The 17731-nt window shown below is 36.4% G+C and overlaps 1 protein-coding gene across 1 annotated transcript in view; it reads left to right on the top strand.

Annotated features, from left to right (window-relative positions):
• The window catches only part of PLA2R1 (phospholipase A2 receptor 1), a 163467-nt gene that overhangs the window by 144298 nt on the left and 1438 nt on the right, over positions 1–17731 (top strand). Inside the window, exons 20-28 of the mRNA XM_007941852.1 lie at positions 3954–4071; positions 5134–5264; positions 5592–5739; positions 7275–7513; positions 9247–9415; positions 11641–11781; positions 12298–12414; positions 14072–14248; positions 17366–17398. Coding sequence (XP_007940043.1) covers positions 3954–4071; positions 5134–5264; positions 5592–5739; positions 7275–7513; positions 9247–9415; positions 11641–11781; positions 12298–12414; positions 14072–14248; positions 17366–17398 — 1273 coding nt within the window. The remainder of the gene's footprint in view (positions 1–3953; positions 4072–5133; positions 5265–5591; positions 5740–7274; positions 7514–9246; positions 9416–11640; positions 11782–12297; positions 12415–14071; positions 14249–17365; positions 17399–17731) is intronic.

Here is a 17731-nt window from a genome sequence, read left to right as displayed (position 1 = left end):
GTTCTCTTTTGACTCTTTTGGAGAAGTCTTTGGAAGCACATAAAAATTTAATTTTTAGAAGGTCCCAATCATCTGGTTTCTCTTCTGCTGTTGGTGCATTTTGAATTATGCTTGATAGTCTATTTATGCCATATATTAGGGCCCTTAAATTTGACCCTAAATTTTCCTTGAGGAACTGTATAGTTTTAAGTTTCACACACATAGTTTTAGGATCAAGTCTTTGATCCATCTGGAGTTCGTTTTTGTGGATGGTGTGAGATATAGATCTTGTTTCATTTTTCTGCAAATGGATCTCCAGTTTTGGGATACTTTTTCTTGTTTAATAAATAAAGCTACATAAGGAAAATTGGTGAAAATGGTGAAGAACTTCACAGTTGGCAGTGAGTTTCCATGTATTATGTGCCATTCAACTTTGGTCAGTTTCTTAGGACTAATTTTTATTGGTCATTTCTAGGAAAGAAATTTGAGTTGACTGACTAATTATCCACCTTTAGAGTTTTAAAAACTGAGATGTTCAGAAGTTAAGCATCATTTCTAGTGTCTCATAAATTATCTTCTCTGTGTTTGATGAGGTAAAAGGTGTTTAACCAAGAATCACTCCAGGAAAAGGGAGTCATTTAAGATACTTATCATAGCAGAGCTCTCAAAGGAAGAAATTCTAATTATTCTAGATTAACTCTTGTGCTTCTATCTTCTTCACTTTTTAGTCAAGGACTTGGATTGGATGTTAATAACTTTATATCATCTAGTTTGGGATTTGCCAATATTTGATTTCCAAAAAAGAAAAAAAACTGTATTTTAAATTTATACAAATTCTTAACACTTTTTTTGTTTAACTATATTGGATATTAGGAATGCAATTATGGGGAAAAGCATACACAAGTCCTCTTTTGTAGTTTATAGACTAGAGGGAAAATAAACATTAATAAATCGATCAGGAATGTAACTATAATTTAAAACTGTGACACATGCCATGAGGGAGAGTCCCATAGTTCTACAGAAAGTGTGTTTAAGAAACAAAAGGAAGAAACCCACTGCTGTTGAGTTGATTCCATCTCGTAGTGACTCTGTAGGACAGAGTAGAACTGCCCCTGTAGGGTTCCAAGGCTGTAAAACTTTACGAAAGCAGACTGCCTCATCCCTCTCTGGCGGAGCAGTTGGTGGTTTCTAACCACCAACCTTTTGGTTAGCAGCCAAATGCCTTAACCACTGTGCCACCAGAGCTCCTTAAAGGAAGCATGGAGACCTAAAATGGTGAGAATTGATACTGACTAAAGAGGGAAACAAGGAGCTCTGGTTGCATAATGCCTAAGGCATTTGACTGCTAACCAGAAGGCTGGCAGTTCAAACCCACCAGCCACTCCTCGGAAGAAAGGTTGGACAATCTACTTTCATAGTTATATTGCTTCGGAAACCCAAGGAGGGGTCGCTATGAGTCAGGTCCAACTCTACGGCACATAACAACAACATCAACAAAGAGGTAAACAAAGGCCAACAGCCATATCAGGTTAGTTTCTGTTTTATTCTAAAAGCAATGGAAAACCCCTGAAGGTTTTTTACTAAAGAGTGACATCACCAAGACTCTAGTTTTGAAAAGAATCACTCAGGGTGCAGCACCAAGGATAGTTTGGAGAAGGACAGTGGTAAGAAGAGCAGTTGGGAAGCTTCTGCAGTAATCCAGGCAAGAGATTGTAGCTTGGGCTACGATGGTGGTAGCAGAGACAGTGGGGCGGTGGTATTTGAGAAAAGAGGTATCTAATTGGTGGAGTTATAGGTGTGATGGAGTGGGAGGGTGAGGATAACTCCTAGATTTCTAGCTTATATAAATGCGTGGCTAACTGTGCCATTCAAAGTCAGGTGAGGGGGTGGGGGAAAGGGGAAGGAAGTCATGAATTCCATTTTCAAATGTTGAACTGGAAATGCCTTTGAGACAAAAAATAATTTTATATTCAAAATTCATTTGGAATATAGTAGTACCTCCTTAAATCAGTCATAGTTGCATTAAACCTGATCACATTTTGCAAATTAATAAGTAAATATACAGTTTAAAATTAAGGATGCTGTACTTCATCTTGCTTTACTTTAATTATTAATGATACCATTTCAGAATATGTTAGTAAATATGTTGTATTTTTAAAAACAATGAGGTTGTGGTAATGGGAGGCCACACTCCCATAGTCAGGCTAGTAAAAGTTGAGTGAGACAAACATTGTGTGTGTGTGTTGAGGGTGTGTGTGTGTGTGTGTGTGTGTGTGTTTCTGGAGAGATTTATTGAGCTAACTGAACCAACTAGGCTCATTGGTACTTTTGAATGGTTCATTAGTGTGACTATCTGAACACAGGGTGAATTTGAATTAAATGATAAGACTTTCTAATAATTAGTATGTGCCTCTCTTTGGAATTTGTAATTAGAAGAAAGAGGCAAAAAGAAAAGAAATAGATAAAGAGGGAGTTGTTATAAAATTAAATTCGTTTAAGCACAATTCAGTGTTTTTGTGAAGCATACAAGGTAAAGGGAACCAAAAGAATGCATTTCCTCTTAGTTGGTAACTCAACTTCAGGGTAGCTCAGGGTTTCTGGCTTTCATCCGAAGATCAGCGGGAAACATCTGAAGGGCTTTGAACTAAAGAATGTCATCATCAGGACTGAGTTTTGAAAAGAATCTCCTTGGTGCTATAGACTCTGGGGCCAAACAGTCCTTTGCTGTGAGAGCTGTCCTGTGCGTTGTAGGTTTAGTAGCATCCCTTGCCTCTACCCACTAGATGCCAGTAACAACCTTCTGCCCAGTTTTGACAACAAGAAATGTCTTCAAAAACCAAAAACTATCCCCTGAGAAGAAAACAAATCTTGAAATTTCACCAAAGTTCACTTTATCCTTTGCATAAAGTCTCTCCTGACTCCTCTGGAAGCTTGCCTGATCCATTATAGTCTGTTTCTCTTATCTCTCTCTCTCTCCCCTGACTGTATCTGGTCTTAACAACATGTTTAAATTTCAGTGAACTTTAAAGCCAGTTGCCACCGAGTTAATTCCAACTCATGGCAACCCTGTGTGTGTCAGAGTAGAACTGTGCTCCACAGGGTTTTCGGTGACTGATTTTCAGGAAGTAGATCACCAGGTCTTTCTTCTGAGGTGTCTCTGGGTGGAGTCAAATCTTCAATCTTTCAGTTAGCAGCCGAGCACATTAACTGTTTGTATCACCCAGGGACTCCTCGCTGAAATTTATGGGGTGGAGAAGCTTTCCTTCAGCCCTGCCTTACCTACCATATAGGCACCATTCCCTTTCTCATCCCATAGCAAAGAAACCCCGCCATGCCACAGACATGTCTCTGTCATGAGTAGCAATCAACCTCTCATTGCCAAATCTAACAGCCTTTTCTCCCTTTGTTTCTCCTTCTGCCTCTTTCATTGGCCCTGCTTTGCCAGTTTTTCCTCCCACTAGGCTCGTTGTTTCTTTTCTGGCTCTTCCTTATTGATTTATTGACCAAATGTCTGATTCCAACTATTTAATGAATTTAAATACCTGATGTTGTTTGATTCTTCAATATTCCCTTCCCACTTAGAATGAAGAAAAGTATTTGTAAATGATTTGAACTAAACAATTCATTTCCACCCCCAGAATTTTTGTAGACAAAATCTGCCACTGTAAAGTGGGCAGTCAGTCTGGCTCCTTTGTAGCTGGGAATACTATTTTTCATTGAGCAAAAGATATTGTTCTGAAATCCCGTCTACAACACACATCTTGTTTTTGTTCCTGCCAGATGCAAATTCATGTGTGCCAGCATTGACTAACCTGAAGGCTGCTGCTCTTTGTTTTGGAGCAAGTGAAAGAAAAAGAGGTTATTCCTGCCCAAGAAAATGTCATAGAATTTTCGAGGGTAATCCTCAGAGTGTCTTTGGGAATTAATTTTGTTTTAAAAAATGTAAAACTGAATACTTGGTGTTTTTTTTATAGTGTCTTTTGGTGAAAATCCCCCAAAATCCAAACCATCATAAGAACTGGACAGCTGCTCAAAATTTCTGTGTTGAAGAAGGTGGAACACTGGTCTCCATTGAAAGTGAAGTGGAACAAGGTAGAATACTCAAGTGTTCAACCAGGCCAGAGTAACCATTTCTATTCAAGCATTCAAAAATATATATTCCAAAAATTACTAACATTTCCAAATCAACATTTAAAGAATTATATTGCTGAGGCACAGAAGTTTTCCATTTGACTTAGATGGTTTTTTTTTTTTTTTAATATCATGACATTTACAAAAGTTAGTATACTGCATTGCTAATAAACTACTGGCTTTTGGAGTCTTTTGTCTCATCACTAATAATGGAAAAAGTAGAGACATATTTATGATCTCCATTTCTGAGTGATTAAAATAATCTAAGGTATAATCTATTATAATTGTATGATGTGATTTTTCAGATACTTTGAGATTTATCTGTACACTTTCATCTATATTCAGCCAGCAGTATATTCTAACTTAAATACATCTACTCCTTATTTATCAACAAGATTAGTTTCCAAAGACCAGCTCACTATGTGAAAATCAGTGTTATGTGAAAATGGAGGCTGACCACATCAGATCACAAAATGGAGGCTGACTACATCTTTACCTAACTGTCAAATTACATCATTATATACCTGCCAACCCACAGAGGAGCATAGTCCAAATAAGTTGACACATAACCTTATCCATCACAGCCAGAGTTACTCTCATCTAGTACCTAGGCATTCGTTACTGCCAGACATATGTCAATAATGTGAAAAATAATTGAATAGCAGACTTTTTACTGTTGCTGTAAATGTGAAATGTCAGATAACGAGATACTCAATAAGTGAGGAGTAGGTATATAATGGATAAATCTTTTCATTAGAAAAGCAATGAATGAACACTGGAAATTGTTTTGTAAATGATATAATGAAGTCCCAGGCTTAGCCAGCTAATTTCTGTCAATTTAAATGAAATGAAAGTGAAAGAGACTGTGTTACCTTAACAAGAACAAAATAACAGATCCTCTACAATTGATTTGTAATTACATTTTCCTGTCATTTAAATGTAATCATAGTTACAAACAGAGTTCAATAATTATACAAATGGTTTATATGAGATTGAATTTGGTAATGTGTTCCTATTTTTCAGCTTTCATTACTATGAATCTTCTTGGCAAGACCACTAATGTGTGGATAGGATTACAGAATGATGATTATGAAAAATGGCTAAATGGAAAGCCTGTAGTATATTCTAACTGGTCTCCATATGATATAATAAATGTAAGTTTTAAAATTTCTTTTCTGTAGAAATTATTTTAGCATGAGACCCTTTTCAAAATGTGTTTACGAAAGCTTTGTACACATACATTTATATGTCTGTTAATGTATTAATTTTTAATAATACAATTTCATATAATTTTCATGTTCCATAAATGTAATTACTTAACTCATCACATTAATTATTTATTTTGCAGGTTACGAAATGAGTTGTGATCAGGCTTATTAAATGAAAATAAATGAATAGTAATTGTGTATAATCAGAAAATTATGGCCTGAGTAAAAATTTCAAAGATCTATTTTTTGTTAACTTTGTATATTCTTTTAAAGATTCCACATCATAACACCACAAAAGTTCAAAAATACATTCCGCTCTGTGCCTTGCTGTCAAGTAATCCAAATTATCATTTCACTGGTAAATGGTATTTTGAAGACTGTGGAAAGCAAGATTACGGGTTTGTTTGTGAAAAAATGCAAGGTAAGAAATATTTATTTTTATTACTTTCGTTTCCATGGCTCATTTGTCTCTTCCATATTTGTTTTACACAGCTGTACAGCAAACAACTTCCTAGCTAAGAAAGCCAGGCACTTATTCTTATCTCTCTGTATATTTCGTTATTTAATCCACCGCTGTCCCATGATTATGCCTGTAGTGGGTTCTTGGAACTGTAGAGGTCACTGAGGTGGTGATCTAGGTTATACCTCCATTTTAGTCAGACTAAAAGAGATTATGACTTTGTTCTGAGATTATATGTCTGTTCATGCAATTTTAAAAAAAGCATTAAAAAATGTTGTAAAATGTTGGGGAAATAAACCAATTCATGTTCACATCTTTCTTGGAACCTTAAAAATGGTTTCTTTGGGTAAATATGGCATGTATGTGTTTCCAGATCTGATGGCCAAAACCATAAGGGCTTTTGGTGTGAACTACCAAAGCCATACTATTATAGATAGTGTGACCTTTAGTGATAAAAATAAAATCAGTAACAACAAAAACAATATCTAACATCTATTGTACTTTTACTGGGGGTATACTCCTTATACCATGCCATCCTGGAAGGTTTGTGGCTGGAGCTGTAGAACTTTGAGCAGCCAAACATATATATGATTATTTGAAATATGAATTAAATTTCTTAATGTTATATGCATGTGAACTCTTTAATGATATCCAGTATCAAGTCATACTTAGAAAAGCTGTTCTAGGGAAGCTCAGTTTCAAGGTTCGAACTACCAGCCTTTTGGTTAGCAGACAAGCACTTAACCGATGATCACAGCTTTCATGAAAACACAAGCACTAATGATCATGTGTGTGAAAACCTTGCCTTTTTAACTTGTAAACTTTGATTCTGACAGGTGATACGTTAATGGTTACTGTTTATAAGAATTGTGTTTATTTCTGAATATTTAGTTACTCAATTTTTTGAAAATTCTTAGAATATATACATGTAAACATTAAACAGGATATGTAATTATAATACTACCTCAAAAGTTTAATCAAATACTGTATCTGAGAACATCCACTTATGAAATTGTTTCCAATGCTATATGTAACTATATAACACATGTGAGTATTTTATTAGTAAATATTAAGGTCTGCAAAGCCAGCCTGTAGTAGGCTGAGTGCACCTAGTGGAGTAAAACTTGCCTGAGAATATCGTCATCAGTTCCATCAAAAAGTGGTCACTTTGACAACAGATCTTCGGAAGTGGGGAATCTTCCATAAATGCTTCCATGTATGTTTCTAGTTTTGAAGAACCAGTCATTAAATCTCCTAGGTGTTGTAATTCATGAGCATCATGTACAATTTCAGGTAGAGTTCTCACTTTGAAATAGTCAATTCTGGAGAGAAAAATTCTCTGATGTTAACCACCAGGTACTGTTGAGTTGATTCCACCTCCTGATGACCCCATGTGTATCAGCACAGAGCGTGGTGACAAGGGTTCATGCTAAGCTTGGCCTTCCCCTTTTTCATCCAGACTTTACAAATGATTTTTGTGCTTCTTCTTCTTCTAGATACTTCTGGGCATGATATAAATATGTCTGATGTGTATCCAATCCCCAGTACCTTAGACTATGGAAACAGGACTTACAAAATAATTAATGCAAATATGACTTGGTATACAGCAATGAAAACCTGCCTGATGCATGGAGCCGAACTGGTTAGCATTACAGACCAGTATCACCAGTCCTTCTTCACATTTATCCTCAACCATCTAGGACATCCCCACTGGATTGGAATGTTCACCTCAGATGTAGGTGTCCTGAATCCCTTGGCACATCCTTGCAAAATTAAGTTTCACATTTACCCCCTCAATGATTTAACCATTGAATTTAACACAGAAAAAATGTTCCCAGAAATAAAAGTAAATATGATTTAAATAATTTATACAATAACTACTGACTTACCTTATAAGCAGCTTATGACTACAAAATAAGAGTGTACACCTTTTGTTTTGTTTTGTTGAGGTAAACACCTACTTGACTAAAGTCTGAATATATAATGTCCTTTAAAGGTTCTCTGAGAATCTCTGAGTTTCCCGGGATACTGCCTCGTGTGTGCATTGGAACACATCTTAAATGAAAATAACCACATTTGGATGATTTGTCACATTTAAGACATCCCCCAAAAAAGTGAATCATGCTTCCTACCAAGAAATGTGGTTATTAATTAATTCAGCACCCTTTGAAATTTAATATTTAGAGACTTTTTTCCCTCTAGGGATGTGCTTGGGAAAGTAAGATTTCATTTTTAGTGAAACATAAAGTCTATTCTAAACCAATACCTAGTTTTATTATACAAAGTTAATCACTGTAAATAACTTTCCTCTGTATTACCTAGAAATTTTCTACATAGGCACATGTAAAGAATGAGTATTGTTGTTGTTGTTATGACTATTATATATTATTTTTAAACACAAATGGGATCATACTGCATATACTGTCCTGAAACTTGCTTTTTTATTTAAAATACCTTTTACAGCTTTCCATATCAGCACATGAAAATCTAACTCATTCCTTGTAACAAGCACATGTAAGGATATACCAAAATTTGTTAAACCATTCCCCCTGTAAATGGGCGTTGAGCTCTCCCCAACTTTTCACAATTACAGACAATGCAAAACAAATTATTTTGTGCAAATAGGATAATTTCCAAAAGTAAATTTCTGAATGTACTTTAAATTTTAACTAGTACCAAATTGCCTTCTAAAAGTTTATACTTTTTTTTTTCTTTTGCCAATAACAATATCTGGTGTTCCCTCATCTTTGCCAACCCTGATTATTAAAATGTTAATTTTTGCCTGTGGCACAGGCAAAAGTGGCATTTCATGGTTATTTTAACATGTGTTCTTTTATTTTAAAGATGACTGAGTACCTTTATATGCTATTGAACATTTTTCATTTTTTCTGTGAATCTGGTGCTTGAGTTCTTTGCCCATTTTCTGTTTGTGTTTGTGTGTGTCTTTTTCCTATTGATCTAGGAGAGTTCTTTAAGTAAATTAGTCAATAGAACTATTTTACTCAGTTTGCTTTTTTCCTTTATTTATTGTATTTTATATTACAGAATGTTTTAACTTTATGTAGCCAATTTTACTTTATGGCCTCTGGCTTTTGTGTCAGATTTGAAAAGACTTTCCCAACACCAAGAGTATAAAAAACTTAGCCAAGTTTTAACACTTTATGTTTTCAATTTTACATTTAAATCTTTGATCAATCTGAAATTTACTTTGGTGTAAAGGACATTGATTGAACTTTACTCTTATTGCTTACTGGGAAAATATGGTGGCAGAAGACCAAGAATTCCACAAAATTTAAAAAGATATGATTTGTGGCAGATAATTCTTTTTGTCACGCCATATCCACAAGTTGTCTTTAAACGATACGTGGAAATACAAATCTATGTGTGAGGTTTGGGATATTCAGGCAACGCTGGGTAATAGTGCCAGTAGTCTTGAAAAGGAAATGATGGCTGAATTTCCCTCCACAGAATGGGCTTAATTTTGACTGGTCTGATGGCACCAAGTCCTCTTTCACTTATTGGAAAGACGAGGAGTCATCCTCCTTTGGTGACTGTGTTTTTGCCGACACCAGTGGACACTGGAGCAGCACAGCCTGCGAGTCATTTCTGCAAGGAGCCATTTGTCATGTGCCCACTGGTGGGTTCAGTTCCATTCAACTCTAGATATACTTACTGTGTACCTACTGTGTTTAAGACACTGTGCTAAGCAGATGATACGAAGATGAGTAGTAAGAAGAGGCTTATGATCCTGTCGGTGATATTAAGAAAAGTAGCTGTTATAGCAGATAGGGTTACCAAGTGATGTAAGAGAGGTAGCAAGTGTTGTGGGAGTTAAAGAAAAAAATAAACTCATCATATGCATTTTGAGAATGTGGAAAGTGTTTTTGAAAGACGTGATGGTGGAGATGGGCCTTGAAGAATGGGTGGGATGGAAGTAAGTTATGATGGACATAGAGAGGCATTCTGAGCAGAAAAGTCTGGGCAGAGGCATGGAAGAAAGAAAGAACTGGGCACATTTCAGACAAAGCTAGTGCTGCGATTTATTGGCATCACTGGGTGAGAGAGGTGGAAAATGAGTCTAGAAAGAGGGCTTGGGAGCATGTGTGGCCTTGAATACCATACTAAGGATTATGCCTAAATTAAAGACTATTAAGATTCTAGAGCTCAAATAATACTTATACTGTTTGGATATTTACTATGTGCCAGGCCTTGCCTTTTGCATAACTTACTAATTTACATTAAAAAATCCACCTTACTCAACTCCTTTGTTTTAAAGATGAAACTTCGCCTCAAAATGTTAAATAGCGTACTAAGGATCTCACAGTTGTCCAACAGCAGTATCAGGATTAGAAGCCACCTCTCTTCACTCGACGATACTTTGTTTATCCCATTACACCAAGTCACCTCTCCCTTGATTGAAAAAAAAAAAAAACAACTCACTGCCATTGAGTCCATTCTGACTCATAGCGACCCTCTTTGGGTTTCCAAGGTGGTAAATTTTTATGGAAGTAATCTTCCTTCCGTGGAGTGGCTGGTGGGTTTGAGCTGCTAACCTAAGGTTAGGCATGTGACTGCTAACCAGAAGCCTGGCAGTTCAAACCCACCAGTCACTCCTCGGAAGGAAGGTTGGGCAATCTACTTCTGTAGTGATACTGCCTCAGAAACCCAAGAAGGGGTCGCTAGGAGTTGGATGCAACTCCGCGGCAGTGAGTTGAGTTTGGTTTGGTTTAACATAAGCTGGTCTTCTTTGAAGTCTTGTATTTAGTAATTTAGAGGCATGTACTAACTTCTGTGTATTATAAATCAAATAGTATGCATATTATGTAACTTTTGACCAAAACAATGAATGATAAAAATGTAAATGATAGCCATATGTATTAGAAAAGCTGGTTCTGCTTTCAAAACAACATAAAATGGTCCTTCTCTTTTTAATAACAATGTATTTATTTAATGAATATCAGGCACTAATTCATTTAGACTGTGTAACAATTTGTAAGAAAAATATTGCTGTTGGCTCCTTTTCATAGATGTTGTTGTACACCATCAAGTCAATTCTGATTCATAGCGACCCTATGTGACAGAGTTGAATTGTCCCATAGCATTTCATAGGCTGAAATCTTTACAAGAGCAAATCACCAGGTCTTTTCTCCCGAGGAACAACTGGTGAGTTCAAACCTCTGACCTTTCAGTTAGCAGCTGAGCACTTAACCATTGCAGAGAGTCCAGTGTATAGGGAGGTGAGTAACACGCCCACAGCCAGGCAGCTAGTAAGCGGCAGAGCCAGTGTCTCAAAGTGGATGTGTCTGGCTTAAGCTTGCTCTCTGAGGTAAATCCCTGTCCTAAAAAAAGTTTCCCTTATTTTTGTTACGTTACATTGTGCTATGTTTATTAAATGCATTCTTTCTCATAAGTTTGTTATCAGATAAGGATATTTTAAAACTATGATACTTACTCAGCACTGCATAGAACACATTTGGTACATTTGGAAGTCCTTTTGGTCAGCATCATGCAGCTGCCAGTATTTCAGTGAATCACGTATCACCCTGATTGTTTCATCCTCTGGGATAAGAATTGGAAACATGAAAGACAGCCACCCTCACCCAGGCAGCACCCAAACTAAGCCTAGGAAGCTGTGCATTAATGTGCTCTGTTATCGATAGGCAAAGATTATTTCTGCCAGAAATGCTACAAAAACTGGTCTTGGTTTATAATCATTTACATTAAACCAAATCTTTCTGAGTATTATCACAAAAATCTCATTATATATATTTATCTTGGTCTGTCAGAGAATGTAATGCAATGTTTATCTCAGTAAATGAACACAGCCACCACCCTGAAATCATAACTGATTTTTGTTCATAGAGACAAGACCATTTGAGCACCCAGAGTTGTGCTTAGAAACATCTATTCCTTGGATAAAATTTAAAAGTAATTGCTACAGTTTTTCTACCATCCTAGACAGTATGAGTTTTGAGGCTGCTCATGAATACTGCAAAAAGGAAGGTAATTCTTTTGTGATGGTAAAGTTCTTTCCGTGTGCTCTGTCTTGACATTTCTGTAAAGAATGTGGTTTTCCTCATTTGATTATTTAGCAACTTTAGAAGCAACAAAACCATTGAAAAAATAAATTAATTTGCTTGTTTGGGGACAACTAATACCAGAAACTCATGGTCCAGTGCAGAATTTGAAAACCTAAAATGATGTCTCAGAAGACTGCACTTCCCCAAGAATATATTCCTTTTAAATGCATTTGAATTATGAATTTTTTAATGTTCCCTAAAATTAATTCTGTACTTTTAACCTCTAAGGTGCAAGCTTATATCTTTCAATAAATGTGGTTTTGCTTAAAATTTTTAATTAAAAAAATATATATATACTTATATACTATGGGAAGTTTCAGGCCGTAGATTTTATAGAGTTGGGTAGATTTTATAGACTATGGTATGAGGAGACTTTTTTTAAAAATTGTGGATATGTGTAAACATAAACATTTGCTATTTGTATTTGTCTCTTTTATAGGATCTAATCTTTTAACAATCAAGGATGAGGCTGAAAATACTTTTCTCTTAGAAGAGCTTTTAGCTTTTGGTTCTTCTGTCCAGATGGTTTGGTTGAATGCTCAATTTGATAGTAACAGTAAGTAGTGGGTAGAGAAGACGAGAGCATGAAATAAATACACAGTTGTTAAGGCTGCTGATAATGGCATTTGTGAACCAGAAAACTCTCCTTAGATTCAGTAGTTGCTATGAAAAAAAAAAGAAACATGATTCCTAGAGCCCTTTCCTCCAATGATACTTTGCTAACCCTCTTCTATACTGCTAGGCCCTTTGAAATAATCTCCACATCTCAAATATAAAAACAAACAAAATAACAACATTAGATTTATCTTATACTTACTCTCATGTTGTGAAGATGCTTAGCTAGGACTTTATGTTCACAGACTTCACTCATCATACCCCAGGTTCCTAAATAGCATAAAAGCACAATAGAGTTAAAGAAATGGTTCAGGGATAAATAGTACTATTCAATTAGTATTTGCTAATCATATAAACCAGAATTTGTAATGAAATTAGATTATGATGTTTCCTTTACTTAATTCATGCTTATGGGAAAATACTGGTAAAGAAAATTATTATAATTGATATGGAAAGCTTATGACAGTGGTGTACCAAGATGGGAGGAATATTTGATTGCTAGTAAGGAGAAGTATTTGATCACTGACATTGTTTAGAATTGTCAGGACACAGCAATAATAAAAAGCTGTTGTTGCTGTTAGTTGACCCCATATGTTACAGAGTAGAACTGCTCTATAGGCAGTTTAAAGAAAGCAGATTGCCAGGGCTTTTCTTCCATGGTACAGCTGGGTGTTTCCAAGTGCCAAGCTGTCAGCAAACCATTTTTACCACCTAGAGACCTAAAAAGCAGACTCACTTTTAGTAAGTTTTACTGTTGATTTAAAATTCTTTCAGAAAATGTACCTCCTTATGCCTTCACATGGGAGCTCTGGTAGCATAGTGCCTAAGGCATTTGAGTGCTAACCAGAAGGCTGGTGGTTGAAACCCACCAGCCACTCCCAGGAAGGAAAGTTGGGCAATCTACTTCCATAGAGATACCTCCTCGGAAACCCAAGGAGGGGTCATTATGAGTCATATCTGACTCAACAGCAGTGAATTTAGTTTTTTATTTATTGCCTTCGCATGGGATGGACTTCTCCCATCCCTCCACTCCATGGACATTACTGGCTTTCCATTTAAAGAAACATACTATGAAATTCTTTTAGGAAACAAGCCATTTTGCAATGATATACATGTTAGGACTTCTAAGGACTTTTCCTTAAATTGATTTGTTTATTCAATTATTTCTTTAAATTAACTATAATAATATATTTTAAAATTCAAACCATTATAGTAAGAAACGGGTGAACTAAATGAGAATATATCTTGAACAGATAGGAGCTTGTTCACAAAGCAAGTTTATTAATATCTAACCAAAACCCAAACCCAACTCACTGCCATAGAGTTGAATCCAACTCATAGCAACCCCTCCTTGGGTTTCCAAGGCAGTATCTCTACAGAAGTAGATTGCGCAGTCTTCCTTCTGAGGAGTGGCTGGTGGGTTTGAACTGCAGCCCTCTGGTTAGCAGTCACATGCCTTAGTCACTATGCCACCGGAGCTCTCTATTAATATCTACCCTTTGTAAATAAGAAGAGAGTCTCATTAAATCTGGGTACTGCTTTTTATGGTTCATTCAAGTCCTGGTATAATTCATAATAAGTCAGTAATTTTCCCACAGATGAAACCATAAAGTGGTTTGATGGAACTCCCACAGACCAGTCAAATTGGGGTGTTCGGGAGCCAGAGACAGACCTCTTCAAACCCCATTTGTGTGTTGCCTTGAGGATCCCTGAAGGACTGTGGCAGTTATCCCCGTGTCAAGAAAAAAAAGGATTTATATGTAAAATGGAGGCAGGTGAGTCTAGTTAGAGCATAATTCTTCATTCTGATTCTACCCTAATAGTGTCTACCTCTTTAGCATTTAAAGGTTTTCAAATCCAAATATTCAGGGAATTTTCAGACAGATTCTGACATTATCATCTTGTTTTATATCAAGCAAATTGGAGATCACTACAGTTTCTCCTTTCTCTAATATGAAGAGAAAAAGCAACTAACAAGCAGATAAAGCAACTCAAAGACTATATGGCTTTAATATGTCACTGTAGCTGTTACTTAATGGGCAAAAGCAGTTTATCTCAAGCAAATAGAGCTAGAAATGTAAACCAGAAATTCTGATGACTGATACTCAGAATTTTTAAGATTCATCTTTGGTTCCAGGAAATATAGGCTAAGCCTGGGTATCTTTGTTGAGAACAAGAGGGTGGAATTCTCAGTTGCAAGCCATACTATATTATAAAAGTCAGATTTTAACTTCATCTTGAGCTAAATAGTTTGTAGTGACAAAAAGAAAAATCATTTTTGAAATCTAAACCAGAAAAAAAATTTCTAGTTAGTGACAAACAGTGGCAGAACTATCTAAGCGAGGATGTTAAAATGAGCATCATTGACAGAGAATGATATTTATAATATTCACAACCGTTTCCGGATGCCAGTATCGTACGGAAGGGGCATTGATATGGCCTGCAGTGTTGGAGAAGGCTCCAGAGAGGAAGTGAGACTTTGGAATCTCAAAGGATGGAATTTGAGGAGCTGCAACAGAGGAAGAAGGGCATTTTGGACAAAAGGTCCAACATCACTGAAGATTAAAGCAGAAGGTTCACACTAAGGAGGTGATGGGAATAAAATTGGACACTAATATAGGATCTGACCACAGAGTCTTCAGTGCCATGCTGAGGTAGAGGAAAAAGAGAACTCCTATGTGCTCTGGCTGTAGACACTCATCCAGATGTAAAGGAAAGAGGTTGTAACTTGAATGATAGAAATAAAAAAGAATGGGAGAATTAGGAGTGACATTCTGAAGAGAATCAACAAGTTTTGAGGACAATTAGATACTGTCTAATAAAGGAGAAAAAATTGGTAGATGTGAGCACCAGTGTATGAAGCCCAGTCCCGTAGGATCAACTCTATGTGGAATACATGACTAAGTCTTATTAAATAGGCTGCCCAAGCAATCCACTGACATTTAAGCATCAAGAACAAATCAGAAATACCCCATACAATACTTTAAAGCTTCCCATAATACCTATATAACCTCAATTACAACCTTCACAGCAGCTTCCCAAAGTTGTGGAGCAGATAAAATATTGACATTTTACAGATGAGCAAAGTCCCTATGCAAACGGAGGCCACACAGGACTGCCGCCAAATTGTCTACCTCTAAGTGTTCCTTCCACACCTGCCACCTGCTCACTGCTTCATTCTGAGAGTAAATGCTCTTTGAACAGTCCTTCTTAAAGACATCAGAGACAACCATGATTTCAATCATTTTTATGTAAAATTACCCAACATTGTGTTTTAAATTGTGAAAGCAACCTTTTGGGGAGCAGGGGGGATGTAGTCATGCCATTGCTGTTTCTTTTGAGTTTACATAAGAGTGAATGAGCATATGGAGTACACCAAGGTACTTCCTCCACTCTCAGACCCGTTCACTCATCCACTGGATCATTTGCCACAACTTTTTGTGGATCTTAACCTTGATCAAAAGAATAAAATAAAATAACATATTAACATAGAGTCAATTCCAATTCATAGTGACTTCATGTGTCTCAGAGTAGAAGTGAGCTCCATAGGGTTTTCAATGGCTATAATTATTTTTTTTAACAACTCGAAGTTCATGAACATCTTCTCCTACACTTTCCTCTAGAAGTTCTATAGACATAGCTTTTAAATTTAAGTCTATGATCCAACACAAATGAATTTTTGTGTCTGGTGTGAGTGATGCAGTGAGTCAAGATTTTTTTTTTTTTTTTTTTTCCATTAGGATATTGTGTTATTCCAGAACAATTTTTTCTGTCTCATTCTTTTGGAAACTTTGTGAAAATTTACACCACTATATTAAAGTGGGTCTATTTCTGGACTCTGATCCATTCCTTGACCATTACAACACTTTCTTCATTACTTGTAGCTTTGTAGCAAATTTTCAAATTTTGGTGTTTTTTTCAAAGATTAATTTTTGTATCCACAAAGCCTATATCTAACATTATACTTACAATGACTGTAATCTTACAGAAGCAATTCACCAGTGCTTTTTTTCAAGGCCCCTCTGAGTAGACTCGAACCACCAGCCATTCAGTTAGTAGTCATGCAACAAACAACCCTCGTGGCATAGTGCCTATGGCATTAGACTTCTAACTAGAAGGATGGCGGTTCAAACCCACCAGCTGCTCCATGAAAGGAAGACTGGGCAATCTACTTCTGTAAAGATTTACCACCTCAGAAACCCAAAGCGAGTTGCCATGAGTCTGAGTTGACTCGATGGCAGTGGGTTTGGTTTGGGTTTAGGGACCGAAGCAGTTTGCAAATGTTGAAGTAGATTCTATTTAAAAGAGATACAGTTTTACAGTAGAAAGTCTTAAAACAGGAACCTCTAACTTTTTGTATGGGAAAACTATTATTTATTTCCCAAGGTTCTTGAGATCACAATGGTGTGAAGATGCATATCAACAGGGAGTCATCATTGCTGGACACATTCCATATTAGATCCCAACAAAACTGAGTTCTTGGGGGCAGGCACTATATTTTATTCATTTATATTCTTGGCACAGTGCTAACTGATGAGAGTTCTTTGGCTTCACCAAAAATCAGTGTTTTATATGTGTGGGTGCTAATGATGATCGCTACAAATCAAGGGTCGGCAAACTTTCTTGTAAAAGGCTAAATAGGAAATATTTTAGGCTTTAGGTTTGGATGGTCTCTGTCATAACTACTCAGCTGTGACTTTATAGCACAAAAGCAGCCCTAGACAATACATAAATGAATGTGTGGCCGTGTTCCGATAAAACATTATTTATGAAGACAGGCAGCAGATTTGGTCTGCAGGCCATAGTTTGCTGATCCCTGCTATAAATGATGACATAATTTTGCTAAGTTTAAAGAAAAAATTCATGTCAGTATTTTTTGTGCTTTATTTTAGACATTCACACTCTAATAGAACATCCAGGAGAAGGTATGTTTGGAACAGTTGAGAACATTTTGATTTTTCTTAGTGATAATAAAATAAAAAGTAACTATATGGGGAGGGGAGGGAAGGCTGTTAGATTGATAGAGATAAGTATTGATTTGGGTGAAGAGAAGGGCAATGTACCAAATGTGAGTGACCAATATGGCACCATTGAGGATGAGAAAGACATAGAGAGGTACATGGGAGGTACAGACAACAAATATGAACCCATTTGCACATACAGTACTGCATTGTCAGTGAAGGCAAACATGTTTATATGGATGGATAGATGGGTGGACAGGCTAAACAATTAGGTATGTCTATGAAATGGGGAGTATA

This window comes from Orycteropus afer, unplaced genomic scaffold (assembly GCF_000298275.1).
Source record: "Orycteropus afer afer isolate SDZICR_OR568_19922 unplaced genomic scaffold, OryAfe1.0 scaffold00084, whole genome shotgun sequence".
NCBI classification, from domain to species: domain Eukaryota; kingdom Metazoa; phylum Chordata; class Mammalia; order Tubulidentata; family Orycteropodidae; genus Orycteropus; species Orycteropus afer.
Note: the sequence above shows the minus strand (reverse complement) of the source record. Positions and strands in the feature narration are given on the sequence as shown.